The following is a 25,455-nucleotide window of genomic DNA, read 5'->3' as shown; positions in this document are numbered from 1 at the left end:
ACTTTAAGTCATTGTATTTGTGTGGATGGTAAAGACGACTGTCTCCATAGTTTATGAATACCCCTTACACCAACAAAAAAAGAAATGGTCATTTATTGTAATTATCTTCCTTTATTTTACCTTTTGTGAGTCACTAATCTCATGAGAAATGTTTGCATCTATGTCAGGCCCAACAATTTCCTAGAGAAGCTAGTTAGCATAGCTCACCTGGTTCCCCTCCAGGTAATTCCTCTGGATTGTGTTCTCCTTTTTGTCCCTTCCGAGCTGTGGTAAGAGGATAGAATAATGTTTGCTTTGTTCACTTTGGGACCCACTGCACTGCACAGGGTGGATCTCTATGAACCAGCGCCGTAATGATGTGAAAACAAAGGCTCTCAGGGGGAAATATTAACACTACAATAGGGTTCATGGTGGCTTTGCTGCACTGATGATTTAGCCCCTCTGTCTTTCTGGGTGGAAATTTGTTCCACACCCTTTGGTAAACAATTTCACGATCCAACATTTTGAAGTGCGGACCATCTCTACACATCCAGTGGAAACATTTCATTTAAATTGTAAATGAGTTTGCTCAAGCAGTTCAGTAGTTTTCTGTCAGGATTTCAAAATATTCTAAGTGAAACCACCACAATGTCCCACTGTTACAGATGATTAGTTAGCAATCAGTTTCAATGTTTCAAGCTTTTTTTTATGGCCCTGTGTGTGTTACATTATTTTTAAACCTTTTTCTGAAACCTTCTTTTAGTAGTACATAGAAATCTGGGCAAAGACAATTAAACCTCACTGTTACCATGCACTGTAGGCATATCTACCTCCAGTGAGTTTTTTTTCCCCCATCTGCCATAGCATTTTATTGTGTCAGTCTCCCCTGTTGGCCTGGAGCAGGACCCGGCTGCCTGGATTAGCGGAGACAAAGTGCTAATTACAAAGCTATCATCATCATAAACATTCTACAGCAGGGCTTTTTTTCTTCTCACCCAAGCCACAAATGTTCTCCTCTGTGTGTGACAGTGAGTCACAGAGGATGTGTGTGTGTCAGATGTCCTGCTATTTATGTTTACCTCATTACAAGAATCTTGATGTTTGCCAAAGGGATCAGAGTCTGGCAACACTGAGGCATCCGGAGTGTTTGCCATCAGGATTGAGCTGCAATGTGACGCCAGTCAGACCAGGGGGATGGAGAATGTGGTTGGTTGGCATTGTCTCTCCCATCTGGTGTCACACGGGTGAGAGGGAGGGATTGGTGGTGGTTGTGACAGACCCTCTCAGCCTAACCTGTTTGAAGCCTATACTGCTCACTCCAGAATGGATGTCAGACGCTTATGGGAAGCAGTCTATCTGCTATGCCCAGGTACTGCACAGAGGGGACGGCTTTCAGGGAGGGAGCTGCTAAGGGGCTGTTATCAGGGGGAAACGTGTTTTCCTGGAGACGCCACACATAATCGCCTCATGTCTGTAAAGTCTCCTGAAGACTTGCACGGTCACAAACAGCCACATACTGCCACTGTTTGAATTAGGGGCCTCTCTAATCCTTCTAAAGCCTTCCACTGGCTTCCCCACTCTAGTCTGCCTGCCTCCTCTTGTGCTCCCCACTCGTCCTCTCCCCAACCCCCCAGCCCCCCGCCGCCCCGCACTACCCCACCCCTCTTATTTCTTGTCACCGGTTGCAAAACACTTTGAAGCACTTCAGCGTGGGTACAAGATAATAATCCTCCCTGAAATGCTGACAGGCACACTGACATGCTGTTGGTTAGGGCTTCTTTCTGGAAATATCTGCGTGCATTGGGCTTAGAATCAGCTGCAGCAGCCTCTACCTGGACTGAGTGGGAGCACATTCTGCAGCAGGCGCCACTAGCCTCAGGCTGGCTGGGTCTAACACATTTGAAATTCATTTACTTCAAAGCTTAAGGGAGGCAAACGAATGCATTTTAATTTGGGACTTTCAGATTATTATTTTTCCCCTAGTGTGCCAAGAGGATGTAGACACATGTCAGAGGCTCAGGGGGTGTAATGCCTCTGCTCTGCTTAAAGTGCAGGGGCAGCAGAAGCTCTGGGAGGGGTGGAGAAGCCTCACAATCAGAGTGCTGTACCAGACACTTTCTCCAGGAAAATGCACTTTTTGCTGTGCAGGGATTTTATATGGAAATATGAAAGTGAACTTTCAAATGAGAAGTGTTTGTTATTGAGAGGCTATAGTAATTTAGTGATATGTTATGCTTACTATGAAGTATACCAGTATAGGCTGCTAATTTTCACTTGGCAGGTCTGCATGAAATACAAACAAGTGATCCGTTTACACTCTAACTGTATCTAACTATATCTAAACCAGCTTTGGGTTTCCAACGTTTTCCTGAAAAGACTGACCTTAAAATATGAACCAAATAGTGCCCACTTGGTGCTTATTCTAGTTTAATATGGCAATGGGAATGGCTTAAAGAGGTTCCCCTGGAGATATGTAACATTGGTCCAGCCATATCTACCCAGAGGGGAATAAATCAAGGGCAATATTATTTCATTTTGAACTCCTCCTCTAAGATGTATGTATATATTCTTTTTTTTACAAATACATACAAATCATAGTCTGAAAAAAAAAGTTTTCCAGCATGACACTGGTGTCAGAAATGGGATCCTCTGCCACTTAGGGGTTAGAGCCCCTGGTGGAGGTGTGAAGTATGACATGTTGCTTGTAGTCTGTGCAGAGTATCCCAGAACAGATTAACATATCGATTGGATTAGAAGCACAGGAGTCGAACGGGGGGCAGAGAAGCAAACCAGGTGCCAGCTGCAAGATTAGCGCTGCCAAAGCCGACTAATGCTGCTGCATCGCCACAGCGACGCGTTCTCCCAGTAACATACACACAGACTCCAGAGGGTTGCTCTCTGCTGTATCGCCACGGCGACGCGTTCTCCCAGTAACATACACACAGACTCCAGAGGGTTGCTCTATGCTGTATCGCCACGGCGACGTGTTCTCCCAGTAACATACACACAGACTCCAGAGGGTTGCTCTCTGCTGTATCGCCACGGCGACGCGTTCTCCCAGTAACATACACACAGACTCCAGAGGGTTGCTCTCTGTGTCCCTTCTGCTCTTCTGTGTTGCTAAGTTACAGGTCTCTTCTCAGACTGCTATATTATGTCACTTGCCCTTTATCCTGTTGAAGTAGAACATTCCATGTCAAGTCTTACAGGTGAACTCATGGTTTCATTTTGTTGTTCACATCTAGAAACTTAAATCACCATAGGTCCTTATAGGGTTTTACAGTAAACTGAAATCATTACATCATCTGTCTCCTTCCGTGCACAGTTTCTGTAACATTTTCAGGAGCTCTAAAGAGATGGAAGAATTCCAGTTGGGAAATTAGTTTTTGTTTTACGGCATTCACTTTTTCTCCCTCTTTGGCTGTCAAATCTGTCAGCTAGCTCTATGGAAGGGGAAGGCAATTTAGGAGATATATTTGGGTCAGTGTGTCTGCAGACTCCACCAGCCTTTGCGTAAAATGTAGTACTATGGTCACAAATGCAGTGCATAGTCCCTGTAGGACAGACGCATAACATCATCGTTATAGCTAGAGTAGTCTGTTCACATAACAGCATAGGTTATAGCTATAGTAGCCTGTTCACAAAACAGCATAGGTTATAGCTATAGTAGCCTGTTCACATAACAGCATAGGTTATAGCTATAGTAGTCTGTTCACATAACAGCACTTGGTTCACCTGACCTTGATACAACAATGCCAAAACAGTGAATCAATTTAGTTTCTGATGTTATGGAAGAATGGTTCCATCTTTGGCCCTGTTTGATAGATATCAGATTAGCACAAATGGAGATGGTGAGCTCTGGTCAAGTGCTGTTCCTCCATGGGGACATCACATTTGGAGATGGGTTCAGAGGATGTGAAAGGTGAAGGCTTCAAACTGGCTCTGGACCTCTGTGTGACCTCTGTGGGTCCTGTTTGGATTACGCACAGCTCCTATCATTCACCTGGCTGACTTTCTTAATTTACACCAGGACCATTAGCCCCCGCTCATCCTTCTAAATCTTCATCCCCATATCACAGCCCCCCCCCCCCCCCCCTTCTCTCCATTGGGAAGGTCAGAAATAATTAACGGGAACCCAGGCCTCCAGTGCTTCCCTTATTAAACAGAGGTACTTTTTTTCTCTAAGACTGTTCATCCGGAAATCCTTCTGAGTGAGGAAAGATGACAGTCAGTTTCATATATTGCACAGCATGGGAGCATAACATTGTTGAAGCTTTACATTTTCTGCGGGTTGTGGATTGGGTAGGATCTGCTCTTTTCAAAGGTGATGCTGGTGCAGTGTGTGGCTGCAAGATCATTTATGAGTTTCAATATCCGCATGTTTTCATTTCATTCTCCATACATACACTCATGCTTGGATGTGAAGTACAGCTTGCCTTTCTGAAACCTAATTGGTAAACACCATTTTCTGGTGGTGCATTCTGATGCATATTTGTTTTCACATGCTTGTATCATATTTGTATTCAATTGTAGAAAAGAAACTGAGATATTGTATTAACCATCAAATGGGCTTCAAACTTCACCAGTTCTTCACTCTCCTGACACCACACCACACAGCTTTGAAAGCTATCTGATTGACGCTATATGAAATTAAAAGCAGAGCAATATTATATTGTATGCCATCTTAATTTAAGTTTGTTTTCCAAAGTCAGGGGAAAACAATAATGTGATAGCTCTTTTGTGGTAATTCTATTCTCTCCGACAGTGATTTTATCCGCATATTACTGAAACAATGATAGGCCTGTTTGAATACCACATATTATGCATCTGTGTGCTTTAATGTTTTGTGGTTATTTTCTCTTCATGACATTGTTTTGTTGTCTCATGATTGTTGTTGTCATTTCAGAATGTGGAGCGGTACAAGGCCACTCATGAGCAGTTTCTCTGTGCTGCCACCAAGTCAGAATCCCATGTCAGGTAAGTGGCCAACCCCAGAAAAAAGGGAAGCAAATCCAAAATTGGTCCAATCAGTGCAGCCGCATATCCTAGAGGCATTGACTCCCCATTTACCAAAATGACCCAGTGGGAAACAGTGCAATATTTTGACATGACTGATGTTATCAGGAAATATCACTGGGTTTTGATTCAGCCATAACAATGCAGTCACTTATCCCTCTGCTAGGAAATACCCAATGTGTGCTTTTGGCAAAGAGGGATAACATTCTTCAGCAGTAGATCAATAGTGTCATTTTATCATCACAAGGTAATCTAATTGAATATGAAACCACTGAGTTGGTCAGCTAAAATGTATACAATTTCACTTGTCTGGACATCTTTATTTTGTCTTTGTCATTTCTGAGCTCTCAGTTTTGGCACACAAGCATGTATTGTTGTAGTTAGTGTATGGCACAAAAAAGCAGAATAAAATCTTCTATATCATTTTTCAAATTGAATGCTGGACCCCAGTCTACCCAGTCTGACTTTCAACTGGTGAAAAACTAGCCTCTGAACAACAATCGTCACATTATTTAATACAATGTGTGTATATTATAATCTAAATGGAATGATGGTGTTTTGTATTAATAAATATAAGAAAAGAATATAAAACCATCTAATTGAGCTGACTAAGATATGTGCTGGCCTTTCGCCCATGGTAAGGTAGCTTTCCCTTCCTAGAACATATCTAATCTCGACAGCAAGCTTGCTTTGATGAACTACACTATCATGGCAGACTCCTTTGGCATGAATGTGTTGTGTGCTTTAAAGGTATTGTCTTTAACTACGTTGAATTGTGTTACTGTTGGGCACAAGCTAAAAGAGACAGCCTGCAGTTACAGAGAAAGGAAGGAATTGAAACTTTGCAGGATAAACAATAATCCTGTTAAGAAGTTAAGACACAGAAAGCAGTGCCATTTAAAACAAACACTAATCAAGCCTCCCCAGTCAACTGGAGCCTCTCCAGGCAAGTTTCACCAACGAGGCAAAGAAGAGGCTGATGAGATGAAGCGCAGATGTGTGGAGAACACAGCCTCTGTCAGCCGGCTCGGGTGCTGGGTTGGTGCTGTTGATTAAGCTTGCATCACAGACCTACAGTCTGCTAATCAGGGATTTCAGGAGCTAATCTCATGTGTGTGCATCGGGAACATGACTTGTGGAGCTGTTGTACGCTCATCGAAAGGAGGCAGGAAATATGGCAATGCGCTCCGAGATCTTGCGACCAGAGCTAGCCAATGTGCGCATGTACGTAAGTGGGTGTGGTCTGTGTGTCTGTGTGTTTGTGTTTTTCTCTTTTGTTCCAGAACTTTGTGTCTGGCAGTATTAGACTGAAGTCATTCAGTTGCCTTAGCCTACTGTGGGATCAGTGAGGAGATTATGCAGGAGATCTTGAAACCAGCACAAGGGAATGTGTTTAGCTGATTGTTTGCTACCAAGAAGAAATGTTTAGATTGTAGAGCAAACCTCTGATGACCTTTAGCAGTTCCAGTCACAAACACTGCTAACTGCTAGTTGATGATAACAAGGATGAAGACATATCTTCAGATATAAGACATGATTTATGTTCTTCATGCCATGGCTACTGTATGCGTGAAGTTTCATAGCTTCAACTATACAACATTTCATTTTGATGGTACATCTTCATGTAAAGTAGAAAACTTGGATGAAATGAATAGAAGCCCATGGGATGTAAACAAATATGAAATATGAATACTTCTTTTTCAGTATTATGTCTAATTAATATTTTCATGGAGTAATTATAGTAGTATAGCATAGTAATTAAGGAGGCATTACCAGTATTCCACCCATATTTATTTCAATATCCATGGTTTTAGTACACAGTTCAATCTAATCGTTTTTATTAATAACGATCATTTGGTTGTCAAATCAAAACATTTACATGTATGTTTTGCACTGTTACATAGAATATATAAGAAATTATATAAGAAATGATATCATCAATATCCATTGCATTTAATTTGACCTTTTGAAGATGAAAACGTGTCCTGTAAACATTTTGTGGCACAAACTTTTCTAAAGACTGCAAATGCAAACATTAGTACTAGGCATCATCAAAAGTTTCAAATCTGTGAGACGGTATGCTAAAAATCTATAAATAAAGAAAGCATTTAAAGAAACACCTCTTGGCAATCTTGCTGTCAATTTGGGGTAGCATCAGAGGAGATCAAAACATCCTGTAAAAAATGGAAAGACGGTCAAGCAACTTCAGGCAAAAATATGTGCCAAAACACTAAAATAAACCACTTAAATATCTTGAAATAGTTTTGTATAGAATTATAAAAATGTTAATATTTAAATGGTCTCCTGTCGACTTTGTAATTCAGAGCAATGACAAACTCTATCGACTCGCATGTACCACTCTACAGTACCTTACAGGGCTTAATATGGTTCCAACCAGTATACTTTAGAATTCTTTACCCCTTCGGTTTGAAACTTCAGTTGGTGAACATGGGTTCCGACTGACTGCGCTCTCATGGGACAAGAACAGCAGTTGTAGAGGCTGCAGGTGCACCCCCCACCCCACGCAAGCAGAGGATATTTGTATTCCCTGCGTGCCGCACCACAGCCCTCGCCTGCTCCTCTCGTACCTGATGTTTTAATCTCTCGCTTTTTAATCCTTGACTTGGAGGGGTGCGGATAGAGACGCAGCTCATCTTCCCTGTGTTGCCCTGCCTGCGAGAGACCCAGACTTGTGGACCGTTGCGAGGCCCATTGCTAATCTCTCCCTCTCCCCGGTCGTTCCCTCTCTGGCTGAATCTCTGCTCAGCCTGCCTCAACATCCCCCCTCAACATCCCCCTCAACATCCCCCCTCAACATCCCCCTCAACATCCCCCCTCAACATCCCCCGCAGTGCCCATGGATCTGACTTGCCTGAAGCTTACCACTGCCTCTAGCTTCAGGTGCCAAAGTCTTGTATCCATTTCCCCCAGACAAAATGTTAATGTGAAATATATTGTGGCGAATGTCTTGCTAAAAACCTGGTTGTGTCTTTTGGGGTTTTAGTCCAACTGACAAACAAAAGAACTTAGTGCACTTCAAGTAGTTACAGGATTTTCAAAGGTGAGGCAGAATGGATTAATGGATACATTCAGCCTTCGAAGGAGAAAGAGTCCTTTATTCTTTATTAGTCTGTCACAGAACCAAAATATAACAGCACGCTGTGTTATACAACATAGTTGCTTTCATTTGCATTACCTATTATGCAAAAACTGCTGTGCGAACAATTCATCTGCTCGGACCTTTGTCCATGTAGCATTGGAACAACCGTGCAGGTCTAGCTCAGGACCTTTGTCCATGTAGCATTGGAACAACCGTGCAGGTCTAGCTCAGGACCTTTGTCCATATAGCATTGGAACAACAGTGCAGGTCTAGCTCAGGACCTTTGTCCATATAGCATTGGAACAACAGTGCAGGTCTAGCTCAGGATCAACATAGAGGTGCATACAGTAGTCAAAGCTTGCATGTGATTTTGTCAATCATTAATAAAATCCTGTAGGACCCTTTGCCTATCAATATCTGTTGTATGTAAAAGAGGTATTTAATACAGGGGGATACGCTGCATTTACAAGAGAGTACACTGAGGGCCTCATTTACTAACATTGCGACTGCAGCATAATCTGCGCCTTTGCCAAACCGCAAATAACGCACGGTATAGGGAAGAAAGAGCCTACGTGTTCCACCATGGATGATGAGCTAAAATTAAAATTAGAGCTTTTGGTTCACGAGGTTACAGCAAACTAACCCAGGTAAATATAGAAACTCATAAATATTTCTCCGTTTAGCCCTTCCGTCCGCATTAAAAGTTGTGATCACTTTGAATTCAAGACTGTCTTTTATTGGTGAGCTGATTTTGGGAAATTCAACTTTTCAGCGAACATTGAGTTTCTGGGTTGCTATGGTTACTAGGGGTGGGAATCTCTTGGCACCTCACGATTCGATTCGATTCCGATTCAGAGGTCAACGATTCGATTCTAAACCGATTCTCGATTCTAAACCGATTATCGATTCTAAACTGATTATCGATTATCAATTCTAAACCGATAAAACGATTATCGATGCATCTCGATTTTTAAAACATTTGAGTTTGCTACTCAGTCTCAAATCACTTCCTACTTTGTGTTTGATAATTAAAGAAAATCAACAGATCTATTTTTTTATTAGAGAAAAAGTGTGTCCTTGTCACAATTATGACTTTCTATGAACAATGCAATAATCGATGCAGCTTGCATTTCAACACAAAATGAATGTGTAAAAAAAAAAAAAAAAAATGTTATTATTATTTTTATTTTATTAAAAAATCGATTATGAACTTTTCTGAATCGAGACAGAATCGTTCTAGAGAGAATCGAGAGAAATCGAAAAATCGATTTTTCCCCCACCCCTAATGGTTACCCCTCAGGGTGCCTGTGCAGCTTCATATTAACGAGTTTATGTTCACAAGTTCATATTCACACATATTAACATGAGTTAATCACACACAGGCAACTGCAAACTGTTAATATGGTTCCCTAAGCTAGAGATAGCTAGGATAGTTAATAGCCAGGTTAACTGCTCCATAGCATCCCGTTAAATAGTCTGGTAGGAATACACGACACCTATTACTTTAAAACGGTACATTCCAACACTGAAAACCATGCTTTTCAAAAATGCTGCCCTAGGCAGATACATCTGAAAACTGGAGTTGTAGCGTGGACAGGGCAGGGACAACTGAAATTTTCAGACGTTCGGTTTGTTTGAACTCTGGGTGAAAATACGGTTTAAAGTAAACCATACAATAAGCGGCGATTCTGGGTAAAGGGTGGCCGAACAGCTAGCTGGTGGGACAATTTTGTATATGCCTATATTAAATGATATATCAAATATAAACATTTAAAAAAAATAACATTTCTGATGTTCGTATTTTCGCAGGCACATAGTTTTCATTTAGCAGCTGACATGTCATGCTGAAACACCTCTTGTTTCTAATAGGGTACATAATTAGGCGCACTTTACGCATCTCCTCCCATCTCTTTGCGACCAACACCCACTTTCCCTTATATACTCCCTGCAGCGGTAATCTAAAGTGCGCCACCTTTGATAAATACGGTTTTTACCCGCTATTTTACGCCTGAAACAGGCGCAATCCTGTTAGTAAATGAGGCCCTGAGTACATTGAAATTATGAATGAATCGTTTATATTTACTAGTGCTGTCAAACGATTAAAATATTTAATCGCGATTAATCGCATTTATGTCATAGTTAACTCAAAATGAATCGCGATTAATCGCAAATTTGTATCTACTCTAAATGTCCCTTCATTCATTTATTTATTTTTTACATCATTTTATTTTAATTTTAATGCCCTTATCAACATGGAAAAGTGGATTGGCTTGCTTTATGCAAATGTTTTATTTTATTGAAAACCAAGATTGCCAAACAGGGCGGTACAAAATAAAATTATAAAGTGCACATTTCAGGTAAACAAGGACTCAGCCTATAGTGCAGTTAAACCATGGCTTAATATTTTCTTTTTTTCAAGTTTGCTGGGAACATAGCAGTTAGGCCTCTTATTTCATAAACAATAAACCGTAACAGTTAGGTTACCAATAAAAGGTAAGCCTACTACTTCTTTGCTTTCAGCCAGCTGCCTGTTGACATTTTCAGACAACAGTGAAGCTCGCTTCTTTTGCACAACACAACTTTTAAAAGTAAACTTTCCATTCAGAAGCTTTTTATCATCCATTTCGCCGTATCGCGCTCACCATTCACTCAAACCGTAACGTTAGCCTACTACACAGTTTGCGAGGCCAAAAAGAAAGTAAAAAAAAAAAAAAAGAATCGCGTTAATCTCGCGATAAAAAAATGAACAGCGTTAAAATGGGTTTGCGTTAACGCCGTTAATAACGCGTTAAACTGACAGCACTAATATTTACCCTAGATTGAGATGTGATGTGATGTGAGCCTGTAAGTTGAGTGATATTTTCTTTTCTTTGAGAGGAAAACAACAGCTTCAGGGGATGGAACATTTTGTTTGTACTGAAAATGTCCATTACAGGTATACACGGCTGTATACATGTGCTAGACATGTACATGATTTATGTAATCTGAACAGATGTTTGGCTAATGATGGCACTAAGCCCATATATTTACCATTATATATGAGCAAGTGTGTGCTTACTGTTTCCCTTACTGTCATTGTCCCCATCACCGTCAAAGAATTTTCCTTCTGGTAGGGCCTTTCGTATGAATGTCACTGGGATGATGTTTTGCTTGATGACAGGAATTATGCAGCACCATCTAAGCCTTGTCTGGAGGGCTGTATCTAATGACGACATGCAGCTACACCCACAGAAGCAGCCCTGAACCCTATTATAGCTGAAGGTGGCATGAGATGTTGCCTGAGCTGTAGATTGACATTGCTACTTCACTGTCAAACTGTCTGAGATAGGTCAAGATTTGATGTTATGCATCAGAGTTGGGTGCCTGAAAAAGGAAAGGGAAAAAAGAGGATGAAATGTTGTCTGGTCAGCATGGCTTCCCAACCTGGTGAAATTCAGCACAAAATAGGGGGCAATTAGACCTTTCGTTCAAGGCATATCTACTTTTTGTCTTTTTTTCTTCAGAGCATTGGAATCTCATTATAGAGTAGCAGTGACATGTCTGGAAAGAAGAAAACAGTTATAGCATAGCATCTCCAAATGGCTAGAGATGCACTAGAGATGCATTTCTGCAAGGAAATGCCAATGTGATTGCGCCATAGCAGTAGTCAGCTGTTACATATTATAAACTATGCAATTACGTGGACGCTAAAAACTTACTAAAGAAAGGTTCCACTCTCCTACCTCCTGTTAGGTGAGCGATAAATATAATCTAACAAGGTGCAAGGAAGCAATTCTCTAACACCACTGACTGGAGTCTGAGGTACATTGACATGGCTTGATATTTGTATATCTTTCCCCCATCTTAAAAACATTGATCTCAAAGTGCTTCATATGCTAGCACAATAACATAACTAGCAAAAACAGTGAGAAATGACAATGTGTCATGAAAATCTATTTCTTGACAACAAAAAGCCCTCTACCTGAGATTAATTATGCGTTCAAATTGAACTGTGTTGCCCATAATGGATGACATGTACCTTACACCATTCATTTAGAGGAGAAAATGGACAATGAGGAAGGCTCATGTAACTACAGGACAAGTTGACGACCTCTGCTAAGTTTTCAAGGTTTTGTTTTTAAAGAAGACACTTTTTTAGAGAAAGTTTAACTGCTGTGAGGAGGAGACCAATGACTCCTCTCTGATTTGCGGGACCGTGACAACAGACCCAGCCAAACCGCTAAACATGCCTCTCATCCCCCTGGTTTCTCCTCTCCTCCCGATTGGGAGGACAACATCTCTAGTACACCTGTCTCCGTGTAGCAGGACTGGGTTAACGAGACAGGCTTGATGGCGCACGGTGTGAGACAAAGGAAGCGTTTGGTTACAGGGTCAGAGACAGATATACGTGAGCAGGCGGAGGAACTCTTAACCCTAGGTCTAACAAGCCAAGCCTAGACCTGCATTAATTACTAGCATTGTCAGTTTCCTCCCTCTGAGCACTCCTCCAGTGTGCTCCTCCAAAGCCTGCTCCTCCAGGGCTGACAGGTCTAAGTGGTTCCCCCATCGTGGAGAGAGGAGGCTGCAGGTGAAATGGGGGGAGGGGGAGGGGCGGCTGAAACCCTGTGCTCAGTCAATTGAAAAGCTGTCAGACCGCAGGCCTTCAGAAGCAGCCAAGGCAGATAAGGCAGGGGAAGCTCTCGTCTGCCAGCCCGGCGCAGTGCTTGGCTGAGGTCAAGGAAAATGCGCTTCTAATCTAGTTAATTTTAGGCCCTCCGTTTCAGGGAACCTGTCAAGTGAACTCGTCCAACTGATAAAGCCCCATGGCTTGCACTACACATCAGGTTTTCTCCCCTCCGTTTCTCTCTTTGATTATTTATTAATTTCCCTTGTGCAGTCTGCTCAGACAGGGATTTCAACAGATCTTGATAGGGTTGCAGCTATCTGAGATTTGTGGTTGCACTGGCTTTACGACACAACCTCGTGGTAATCACAGCATCTTTCTTTCTTATTGCCAACTGCACAGACTCCCAAGGTTCGACATGAATTTGTTTCTCAGGGTTGCGTTACGACTTGGTGTCATCACTATTGTTTACAGCTTCTTATAAAATTTCAAGAATCGCAGGCATGGTAATTATGGTGTTTGCAGTGTTTCATTCAATTACAGTTTAATTTTTTACATTGCTTATTTGAGCCTGCTGAGATTTCAGAAGTGGAGTTTTGTTCTGCAATGTAGTGTTGAGTTGCAGAGATTAGGACTAATGAGGGAACTGTGATAATTAGCTCTTAATCTTTAACTGTTAAGTTATTTACTCACCAGAGTAAACAAGGGAAGGACGTCAACGCTTGCACGTGCAAGGCCTCTCCTCAAAGCAGTGTGTAAGCAGCTCAGCTAATATTTTTATGAAAGTCCTCACCTTCAATTTGGTTCAATGTAGTTCAGCTTTAGCTCAGGCAAGCCAATTTTCTGCTCCAGGCTCTTTTAATAAACCTCTTGCACTATCAGAAGCCTTTTCCTTCCCCTGATGAAGGCAGTTTATTTCAAATTAAAGGAGAGTTTCTTATCTGTCAGAGCAAGAAAGGAACGTGCCTACTGTAGTCTCTCACTCCCTCAGGAGTAATTAAACCCCCAAAAAACGGCTTCAGTGTCAGATAAAACAGAGGGATCTGATACGGTTTGCCCCTCCAACACATGGAGATGGGGTGTTGATGGAGGTTTATTTCCTCTCTCTCTCTCTCCTCCTTTCCTGTCTTGTTGTTGGCACTGATAAGGCATTGCACTCCAAAAGAGAGAAGGAGCGCCAGCGTATCAGTTTGCTGGTGCTGCTGAGGAGTGAGGTGGCGACGTGTTTTAATTGAAATGGCGGGGGCCATCCTGTGAACCAAAAAATCTAAGTTGGAGCAGTGCTTTAATTCGTCTTTCAATTAAACACAGTGTCAACTGATCCTCTGAGGACAAGCATTCACTTGCTCACAGGGCAGGAGGGAGCAGCTCTTGTATCTCTTCACATAATCAATGAAACGTCATTTGCCATAGCACTATGCAAGTGATGCTGCCTTGGCAACCTGTAGGCAGACAGTGATAAGTGTGTGAGGTTCAGTTCAATCTCAAACCATAGCCCCTTTCACATATAAAACCCATTAATGTATCAGGTAAAAACAAGCTAAATAACAAAGTTTCAATAGTAAAGTCACAGGTTTTATGTATTCCCACCTGACTGTATGCTGATAGGATGCTAACCTTTGCAAGACGTGTAAAACATGATCTGATGCACAGGTCTTATGCCAGATAACCTGTCCTGGCAATCTCGTATGTATTTGGGGGCCAAGCAGCAAAGCTGCACATCCACCTTGAGGGTTTCTACCTTTTTCTATTAGAATTTTGTAAATTAGATTGAGGAGACTGTGACCTCAGCTAGATAACTATCTATCATTTCATGCAAATGGAACTCTGCCGTTTAAACCATTTAAGGTTATTTCAAAGTTTCCTTAGCTAGCTAGCTAGCTAGTTCGCTAGCAAAGCAACTACGCATCCAGTAAACACTGTTTGCTGCATAGCCGGAAGCAAAGTTTGATTTCTCAAAATCAGCTCACCAATAAAAGGCAGTCTTAGGTTCAAAGTGATCACAACCTTCACATAGACATTAAGCAGCCCTGAGAGAAATAATGGGATGGTTCCTGTTCCCACTGGAGCTGTCAGAAGAAACCCGTTCATGTTACTAGGTCATCAGGGGATAGATTAACGCATTCCCACACAACATCTTAACAGTAAACACAACACCATAACAGTAAACACACCATTAAAGTAAACACAACAACATAACAGTAAAACAGCGATAAACAAATGTCTTTCAGTGTGAGTGGGAATGAGGTACATTATACATTTAATCGCAGCATTCAATTATTCCTGCTTCCCACAAGAGATTTGTTTGATAAGACACACAAACCGACCTCTGTGAGCACTGTGGGCTCAGTACAGATAACTCAATGTATTCAGGGAATCTTGAGTCAAACATGAGGAAGTTATTTAATTGACCAATGACATTTTAGTGTAAACTATACCTATATGCATTTGTCTGAAAATATATTGATTCATCACAAACATGTTTTTCATAATGACCATTAAATAATATATATTTTTTCAAATACAAACAACAAAACTATACTATGTGACATTACCTTATACCAACAAAGTAGCTCTGCAGAAGCATTTTGAGACGCTGCAAAAAGAGTCAACTTTATTGATCCTCTTGACTGTACCTGCCATAAAGCCATAAAGGTATGACTCAACACAGATCTATATGACTGAAGCTCTGAAAGATAAAGGTATGACTCAACACAGATCTATATGACTGAAGCTCTGAAAGATAAAGGTATGACTCAACACAGATCTATATGACTGAAGCTCTGAAACCTCTCCAGGTCTCTTGGCTGCTGTGTGAGGCCTCCATGCCATGCTCCGCCCCCCAGCTGACACGCTGAAGGGTTGCCAGGGTTTATACATCCCCCTCAGACCCTCCACCCATTACTCCTGAAGGGTTGCCAGGGTTTATACATCCCCCTCAGACCCTCCACCCATTACTCCTGAAGGGTTGCCAGGGTTTATACATCCCCCTCAGACCCTCCACCCATTACTCCTGAAGGGTTGCCAGGGTTTATACATCCCCCTCAGACCCTCCACCCATTACTCCTGAAGGGTTGCCAGGGTTTATACATGCCCCTCCACCCATTACTCCTGGAGCTTTACCTTATCTATCATAGTTGTGTTAGTTGCTGCCACACTTGTCACCAGCGATATTAATGAATATCCTCTTGGCCGGTAATTCAGTTTAACCTGTCTCCCTGCATCCATTCATTCTACTAAAGCAGTATCCGTGGGCCACAGGACTAGGAAGGGTGGGGGGAAAGAGTGGGAGAGAGGGTGGAATGAAGAAAGAGGGATAGGGAGAAAGAAGAAGAAAAAGCATTCATGTACCTGGTTATTGTAGGTACTAGAATACTGTTTGTTGTTATCTTAAAAAAAGGGTAATGAATGAAATAGAGCCACCTAAATGACCACCTAATATGACCACCTAAAGCTGAGTTCAGCTGCTCTTTAAAAAGCATCACACTGGCTCATACCAGCAACAACAGGGATAGAGAAAAGAAAGAATGATGGTGCTGGTTTAAGAATGTATCAAATAGTCAAAAGGGTTCAAATCTGATAGTGACTCGAGTCAGTGTGGTTGGATAAAAAGGACAGGGCATGTATCACTTCAGATTTTATTCTCTTTTTTTCACAAAAGGCTCTCTAGGTTGAGGTTTTCTCCCTCAGATGTATATCAAATAGTTTTTTCAAAATAAGCAAAATCCACATTAGGTTGATGTTAGAAGTCTTTGACCATAATAGGGAAACTTTTTCTTTCCTTATCTTTTTTTTAACATTATGCTGATTGTTCCCTCTATCCTCTTTTGCTGTGGCCAGGCCTCGTAGCACAGAGGCCGTGTGCACCACCCTCCAGGCCCAGATCCTGCACTGCTACAGGGAGAACCGGGACCAGACCCTCCGCTGCTCCGACCTGGCCAAGGAGTACATGCAGTGTATCGATGCAGCTAAAAAGGTACGCTCAGCAAAAGCCCCACGTTTGACTCAATCACCTCATTGTCCTGAGGCAACATTAAAGCAACATTATGTAACAATTTGACCTTCAAATAACGGCTTCAAAATAATTTTGATGGTATACTGACTTGTAATAGGGAGAATGGCATCTGTGTCATTGCCACTCCACGCCTGCTATGCCTGCTATTGCACAATTAAATGGAACTTTGGTGGAGCATCCTCAAGACCTCCCTGTGAAGAACTGTGTAATGCTTTACGGCACCACATCACACACCAGCAACTCAGCAGAAAATCTGACCCTTCAGCTAGTTAAGATATAGATATAAGAATAAGATTTGTATTTACCACAGTGGTGTAAAAGTAAATTACACTCTGTAACAGTAGGGCGAGCTCAATATCAATTCTTGCATAAGGCTTGCTTTAAATAGACTGGATTGACAAGCATTTGATAAAGATCCAGTCATACTCATTTTGATATTTCCAGTTTTTTAGTCGACGTTAATCAATACGTGATATAGTAAAAATAACTCATGTCTATACTTTACATAGTCAAGTTAAATTCATTTCTGTAGACGGGTTTCTGTGCCACTTCAACACAGAGATGCACGTGCATGTGGGGGGCAGAGAGCAGCACTCTTCCCATCATATGTAGCAGATCTAGGTTCTAAAGCAGAGATGACAAGGAGTCGTTGTGCACTAAACACCACCAACAGCAAACAAGATGGATCTGAAGTGTTCAATATTCCGAGTGGATTACATGCCTTTGCTGAGAACAGAAAAAGAGCAGATTAGGGTCTTGGGGACATGGACTATGTATAGACATGCTCCTAACACGACTCAAAATGGCTCAACTGAGCAGTGGTCACGAATCACGAACCACGAACCCACGTCTGTTCCATATGAAATCAAACAAATACTTGAAAAGATCTGGTCGTGCATACATCTGCATGTAGGCCCTGGCTGCTCTGGGCTGCCGGACCACAGCATGACACAACCCCCCCAATCATTCAGCCTTTGCATGGAGTGTTGAGCTCAAGGGCACTCTGCGTTTCGCTCGCATGAGCTGCGTTCAGGGGCCCACACTAATCAGTGCGATGGCAACCCACTGCAGCTCTGCACAGTGATTCTAGAGCAGCCAGCACAGCAGCAATAACAAACAAGGAAAATGTATTAATGATGTTGGTATTGCACTGGCCTTAACAGGATGTTGTAGGGGGGGGGACAAGTACAGCTATAAGAGAAACGTAGATATTACTTCCATTATACACATCTAAAATGAAAGGGTAATGTAGGCGATCTGGTTCTGCGTGGACCTGTATAGCACCATACTACACAGCCAGTTCTAATGAGTTGGAAAGAAGACCTTAGTGTAAAGTTTTGGAGTCAGTGACACAGTGACACAATGTTTTAGTGAAGTACCACCTTACTAAGGTGGTTATTTAAATGGGTGATATTTATACCCCACGATCACAGTGGCTTTATAGCACCCTGAAAGAAAAAGTGAGTACTTTCTTGATGCAAACGAGAGAGCAGAGGTAGATGTTTCTCACAGTGATCAGAGAGCCACAGTCTCACCATGGTGACGGCACAGCAACCGCCACTAAAGGACCTGGCTTACGTAACTGAAAAGAGACTTGTGTATCTCCTTAAAAACCTGCCAAGATGAAAGGTTTTGCTCTTTGAAGTCACCCACCTCTACTTACTTTTCCTCTCTCTTCACTTCAATAGTGTTCATCTGGCCAATTGTACCCGGTGTCCTTCTGTCCATTATGACCAGCTGGAGCGAGTCACGACTGACGCTTCTTTTTTGCCGTTTGAAAAACACAAAGGCTAAAGTGGTAAACAGAAAATCAATGGAATTTGCTCAACTAATCGAATGCCATTCACTCGGTACCAGAGAGCATTGCTCTTCATAGCGGTCCAAGGACACCATGTGGGGAGTCTGGACTAGAAGCAGAGGCATAGTGTTTTATCAGATCCTAGTGCCTGTTCATTCACTCCACTGTCTATGTGTTTGTGTGGCAATTGTATTATGATAATATTTCAGATTAGCGTTGTAGGTACACTGGAATTCGTCCATTGTGGTTGACTTTAATCAGTAACTTGTCTATGGGTTCCCCCGGAAACTACGTCAGGTTTTACCTGTCATAAAAATGTAACCTGATGCTTTTCTTAACCACGCCCACCTGAGCGTGGATAATAGCCGCATCTCCCCAGATGTGACTCTCTCTCTGTCGGCGCCCACCTGGCCAAGACCTCTCTTCCTCTCCTCATCTCCAACACCGCTTGGAGCACACCGTCACACGGTGAAGAACTACTCTCTTTGTTCTCACGTCTTACGGCCGACACACACCTAAGATCTCTCAGTCAACAAACTGCTCAGTGAGACGCAGTAAGTTTAGCGAAAGCAGCTAACAACAGACCTGCTAGCTAACTCCACACAACGGGAACAAAAGGCAGACTGCAACGTTCTGAGCGATCAAATCCTCCGATCTAAACTGCAGGGACACAGACATCACAGCAAGGACAACTTTCTCCAGCTACGGACGGCATAATCTCTTCTGCCTTTTCAACATCGGACTCGCCAGCACGACTCTTTTCATAAAGGACTGGTAACTCTGACATTAACTGGGCATTTAGCTATCCTAGCTATTCACAACCTGGCTAAGCATAAGACTGTTTACATGCCATTGTTCATGTGTTTCATATGTTTTGTTTACTGAACGTAACTGTGATATATATGTTCATTGTTAGCTGGTAGTTGGCTTCGCCACACCATCTAAGGGTTATCGTTAGGATTGCTTCTCAGACACATCGAGTCTTGCATGCATCACTAACCATTTCCCTCTTTCCTAACATGGCATCTTAATCGCGCACGATTACACATACATTGGCCTTCACATAGCCTCAGACGCGAAGAGAATACTCGAACTTCGCGCTGCATATAGGCTCGTCCTTGTTCACATCACATGTATGTTCGCGTACGTGCACACACATGCACGCGGAACTACGGTGATCAGACAAAGGAACACACACACACATTCTTTCTGGCGCGCTCCTAACAGCGCAACCCCGAGCTCACCAGCGCACACACACATCCCCACATTCCTTCAATTCATTGGTTAGTTACATTTAGCTAGATTACATATTGTGTGTTATTTTCTTATCATTGTGTGAATAAATACTTTGATTTATATACGCTGGTTTATTTAATGTTGCACAAGAATGGACGTTGCCAACCTCTTCTATTCAGAATTCTAATGACCTTCAACTATACTATTAGTAAGGTAACTTTGGTTGTAGTTAATAATTTAATTATTAATCGGAGTTCCAAATTGATGGTATAATATATTTTATGAGACTGATATATTTAACGAGACTGATTTGTGGATTATCATTATTTTGACCACGTGGAGGACACTACACTTTGTGTGGCGCCCCCTAGGTGTTCAACTTAATTGATCTGCCTTTGTGTTGAATGGTTGATGCCTGTCCAATCGGGTGAGACTACCAACATATTGTTGCTGTTGCAAGGACAGCACCAGTGTGTCTTGGTGGCCCTCGCAAAGACGGTATCACAATTTACACACAATTGCACCCACATTCACCCGGCTCCTGCTCACAGGGTAAGTTACCTACATAGTCTGGTACTCCCATGTGAGGCTGGTACCAATTTCACCTACAGCGTATATAAAGAGAATATAATTCATACTTGAGTGTAGTTGAATGTTGAATATTGTGACCCGTAGCCAGAATCTGTGGCCAGTTTGACTGCAGATGTTATTTTGAGGAATTGCAGGGTTTTTCAAGACTTCTCTCTGGAATGCTAATTGGAGCCATGGATTAGAGCAATACCTTATGTGGGGGAGAGAAATCATGGTCCCATGAAGAATTTGCGTTAAATTTCGATTCAATGAATAACTGTAGTTGAACTACAACTTGGCTGTTCATAGTTGTCTAAAATGGTGAAATATTGTAAACTCATTAGATCATTAGAATAGATAATCTCAGACTGACACAGGGGGAAACAGTCCAGTCCATGCAGTGTATGAGGGGAAGAGAGAGAGAGAGAGAGAGAGAGAGAGAGAGAGAGAGAGAGAGAGAGAGAGAGAGAGAGAGAGAGAGGGTGGCTGATGATGGGATGCAGTGTATGAGGGGAAGAGATGGAGAGAGAGAGGGTGGCTGATGGTGGGATGTCCGATCTGGCTCAGGGGATGCCCCACCTCACCTCCCTCCTGTCTGGCGTAATGACTTGAGATTGACCAATCCATGCTTGAAGGAATTCTCCAGTCGTTTGTAGTGGGAGAATGGAGTTTGACTTTGATGGTGATAGATGTTTTGAGCTGCCTCACATTTAGCATGAAGAAACAGTGCGTGTGTGCGTGTGTGCGTGTGTGTGTGTGTGTGTGTCTGCATTTGAGAGAGAAAATGAGGGGAGAGACAGAGATTGGAGAGTGCCTAGGGTAGCGTGTCTGACTCTCGATTGATGTTGCAGTGCAGTACAGGGCTGAAGAAGCCTATGAATATTTGTAGGGCCTCAAAAGAAACTTCTATCTGTCTTCTCCCTCTGGCTGTGGCAATAGGCCCTAAAGTCTGAACTTTCTCCCCAATATCCACTTCACTACATCAGTGTTCACACTGGTTCCTGCACAGTCCTCCCAGTACTCCTCATTAGCCATGTGCATTGTGTAATGGATCTTGTTGTGATTATGGTTCCATGTGTTTATGGACACCCAGTGTGTTTCATGTTGCCATGCTTTACTTGTTAGCACATCACACATTTCAACCTTTGTAGCATGTTGACCACTGTTGTTTATCGAGCATATTTGGAGCATACGTATGTATAAATAAATGTAAATTATCTGAAAACTCCTCTTGCCTTCTCTGGATGCTAGCTGCTTCCTTTCTGCTGTGATGCCATTTATTAGGACAAATTATTTTCATATGAGACCTCTATGTTATGGTGATGTCTACTTGTCAGCTCCATATCTGTCTACACACACACACACAAACACACTCTTGTCACAGGCACCCCTCACCCTTCTCCCGCTCCTGTATTAAACAGTGGCAGTGCTGTCTGTCCAGACTCCCTTTGTAAAATGACTGAGTGCATTAGGTTCGATCCGCTTCACTGGTGAGGGTCTGTGGCTGGGGCCTAATGAGGCCATGACTCACTGGACTTCTCCAGCTTTAGGAGGGAGAGAACTAAGAGCTGGAAGGGGCTCTATGAGGTCCAGAGACCAAAGGGGAGAGAACTAAGAGCTGGAAGGGGCTCTATGGAAACCAGAGACCAGAGGGGAGAGAACTAAGAGCTGGAAGGGGCTCTATGGAAACCAGAGACCAGAGGGGAGAGAACTAAGAGCTGGAAGGGGCTCTATAGAGTCCAGAGACCAGAGGGGAGAGAACTAAGAGCTGGAAGGGGCTCTATGAGGTCCAGAGACCAGAGGGGAGGGTTCCCATGAAAGGTACAGGCAGAACGAACACAAGAAATACTGCAGTGCAGAAATTGTAAAAAGCGTTATATGTCGGAGTTGACAGGGATGTGTGGAATGGCCTAGAAATATAGTAGCTGAAGGTTAAATTTACACCTTGGTGATTTCATCAAGTAGTCTGATTGAGGGAGAAGAATTAAGTGAACTTCAGGGGGCACCATGGGGAGCTTGAATAATGTATTTGGTCTTTGTGAAATCAATTTCTTTCTGGTAAAGTAAGAAGTTAGGGTAGTCACAGTTGAAATTAAAATGAAATTATGAGCAAAAAATTATTTTAAGCAAAGACCTGTAATTGTGGAAGCATTCAACTCTCTCATTAATGGATGACAATGAGATGCAATAGAGATGTCCAATAGAGATGTCCAATAGAGATGTCCAATGGAGATGCAATAGAGATGCAATAGAGATGTCCAATAGAGATGCAATAGAGATGCAATAGAGATGTCCAATAGAGATGCAATAGAGATGTCCAATAGAGATGCAATAGAGATGTCCAATGAGATGCAATAGAGATGCAATAGAGATGTCCAATAGAGATGTCCAATAGAGATGCAATAGAGATGCAATAGAGATGTCCAATAGAGATGCAATAGAGATGTCCAATAGAGATGTCCAATAGAAATGCAATAGAGATGTCCAATAGAGATGCAATAGAGATGCAATAGAGATGTCCAATAGAGATGTCCAATAGAGATGTCCAATAGAGATGTCCAATAGAGATGCAATAGAGATGTCCAATAGAGATGCAATAGAGATGTCCAATGAGATGCAATAGAGATGCAATAGAGATGCAATAGAGATGTCCAATAGAGATGCAATAGAGATGCAATAGAGATGTCCAATAGAGATGCAATAGAGATGTCCAATAGAGATGTCCAATAGAAATGCAATAGAGATGTCCAATAGAGATGCAATAGAGATGCAATAGAGATGTCCAATAGAGATGTCCAATAGAGATGTCCAATAGAGATGTCCAATAGAGATGCAATAGAGATGCAATAGAGATGTCCAATAGAGATGCAATAGAGATGCAATAGAGATGTCCAATAGAGATGCAATAGAGATGTCCAATAGAGATGTCCAATAGAGATGTCCAATAGAGATGCAATAGAGATGCAATAGAGATGTCCAATAGAGATGTCCAATAGAGATGCAATAGAGATGCAATAGAGATGTCCAATAGAGATGTAATAGAGATGTCCAATAGAGATGTCCAATGAGATGCAATAGAGATGCAATAGAGATGTCCAATAGAGATGCAATAGAGATGTCCAATGAGATGTCCAATGAGATGTCCAATGAGATGCAATAGAGATGCAATAGAGATGTCCAATAGAGATGCAATAGAGATGCAATAGAGATGCAATAGAGATGTCCAATAGAGATGCAATAGAGATGCAATAGAGATGTCCAATGAGATGTCCAATGAGATGTCCAATGAGATGCAATAGAGATGCAATAGAGATGCAATAGAGATGTCCAATAGAGATGCAATAGAGATGCAATAGAGATGCAATAGAGATGCAATAGAGATGTCCAATAGAGATGTCCAATAGAGATGTCCAATAGAGATGCAATAGAGATGTCCAATGAGATGCAATAGAGATGTCCAATAGAGATGCAATAGAGATGTCCAATAGAGATGTCCAATAGAGATGCAATAGAGATGCAATAGAGATGTCCAATAGAGATGCAATAGAGATGCAATAGAGATGTCCAATGAGATGTCCAATAGAGATGTCCAATAGAGATGCAATAGAGATGTCCAATAGAGATGTCCAATAGAGATGCAATAGAGATGCAATAGAGATGTCCAATAGAGATGCAATAGAGATGCAATAGAGATGTCCAATGAGATGCAATAGAGATGTCCAATGTCTAGCTGCTGGAAATATTTGACCAGCAAACAAATGGGATGTTCTTTTTGGGTCTCTGTTGAACGTAATAAGTGAAGGGGCACTTGGGAGAAATAAGGAAGAAAGTGAACTTTCTAATCAGCCTCCACTGCCACTTCACAGACCACTGAGCCATGAGGTGAATAATTCTACTTCTTTTTAATACAAATCCTGTAGCTTGGGCGCTTGAGTAAAGTCTCACGTGACAACTGCCTCGAGGCTGGACCATGACTGCGTAACATAAACTTTGCCATGTATGGACAGAGTGAGTGGTGGCAAAGCATCTTACTCTCCTTACTACCTGTTCAAACGGCTGATTACGGTTATCAATATTTGCCTAGCTACATCTGTGAATTACAGTATATGTACGTTTTCTTTTGAGATTTTAACAAAGTACCATCATTTAACACACATCCTTGTGAGCAATTGCCAAATTGTAAATTAAATGTACATTCAGTTAAATTCAGTGAATCTGACACTAAGCAGGTAGATGAAGATCGTGGTGTAAGTTTGTTCCTCACTGTTATAGAAAACATGAGAGCCATTCAAATTGAAATGATCAGTTTTCAAGCCTGGGGATGGAATGAAAATTGGAAAATAGCTAATTTGTAGGTAATGTAAATCATTTATATGAAATCATATTTATATCAAGTCAGAGTAATATGTTATTATTCTCTTTGTTTAGCCAGAAATAATTGCATATATACATGGAAGTTTAAAACAGGTTTTGGGTGGGGGTTTTGTAATTCTATCTCTGAAAAGGTATGGGAACCCTGAAGTTAGTGGTTTAAGGTCCTGGACCACTGCACTATCATGAACCCCTTCTTTTCATCAGCTCAGAGCTTCTCCCTTCCACTCTCTGTCATTCTCACTCCCGCTCTGCCATGGCATGACTCTCCATCCCCTGTTTTTCCTCTCCCTCTTCGTCCTTTTCTATTTCACTCTCTCCCTCATTCTACTTTTAAAAGCTACAATCCACACACTCTGCACCCCAGCAGTCCCTCTATGCCCCAGCATGCTATTATTATTATTATCACTATTGATTTCATTCCATATTTGTGTTGCCTGTTGTCAAAAGCAGCTTTCTTCACACAAGATCATTGATCTGCTTCTTCGCCCATACGGGCACAGGCCAATCAGAGCGAGAGGCGATTATCTTTCCTTTCTGTGGTGACTTTCACCCCTTTCTCTGGGCTTTGTTTGTCCAAATAATGGTGCTCTTAGAGGCTGAAACAGGAATAAGCTTAACAAGACATGTTGCCAGCAGAACTCAAAACAACTTTTGCAGCCAGACTTTGAGGTGCGGTGGTTTGAAAGCAGTGATTGTTCAATTGTCCTGCTTTTTGCCATGATGGTAGTGGGAGAGAGTCTTCTCCTACTGTGAAGTGTAAACAC

General features: G+C 42.0%; 1 protein-coding gene across 2 annotated transcripts in view; it reads left to right on the top strand.

The window, feature by feature from the left end:
* chchd6a (coiled-coil-helix-coiled-coil-helix domain containing 6a) overlaps nucleotides 1-25,455 on the top strand; it is a 70,587-nt gene that overhangs the window by 32,779 nt on the left and 12,353 nt on the right. For both annotated transcript variants that reach the window (XM_012820869.3, XM_031566760.1), the window contains 2 exons: nucleotides 4,886-4,956; nucleotides 16,539-16,674. In XM_012820869.3, the coding sequence (XP_012676323.1) occupies nucleotides 4,886-4,956; nucleotides 16,539-16,674 (207 nt within the window). The remainder of the gene's footprint in view (nucleotides 1-4,885; nucleotides 4,957-16,538; nucleotides 16,675-25,455) is intronic.

The sequence above is a fragment of the Clupea harengus genome, chromosome 4, assembly GCF_900700415.2.
Source record: "Clupea harengus chromosome 4, Ch_v2.0.2, whole genome shotgun sequence".
NCBI lineage: Eukaryota > Metazoa > Chordata > Actinopteri > Clupeiformes > Clupeidae > Clupea > Clupea harengus.
Note: the sequence above shows the minus strand (reverse complement) of the source record. Positions and strands in the feature narration are given on the sequence as shown.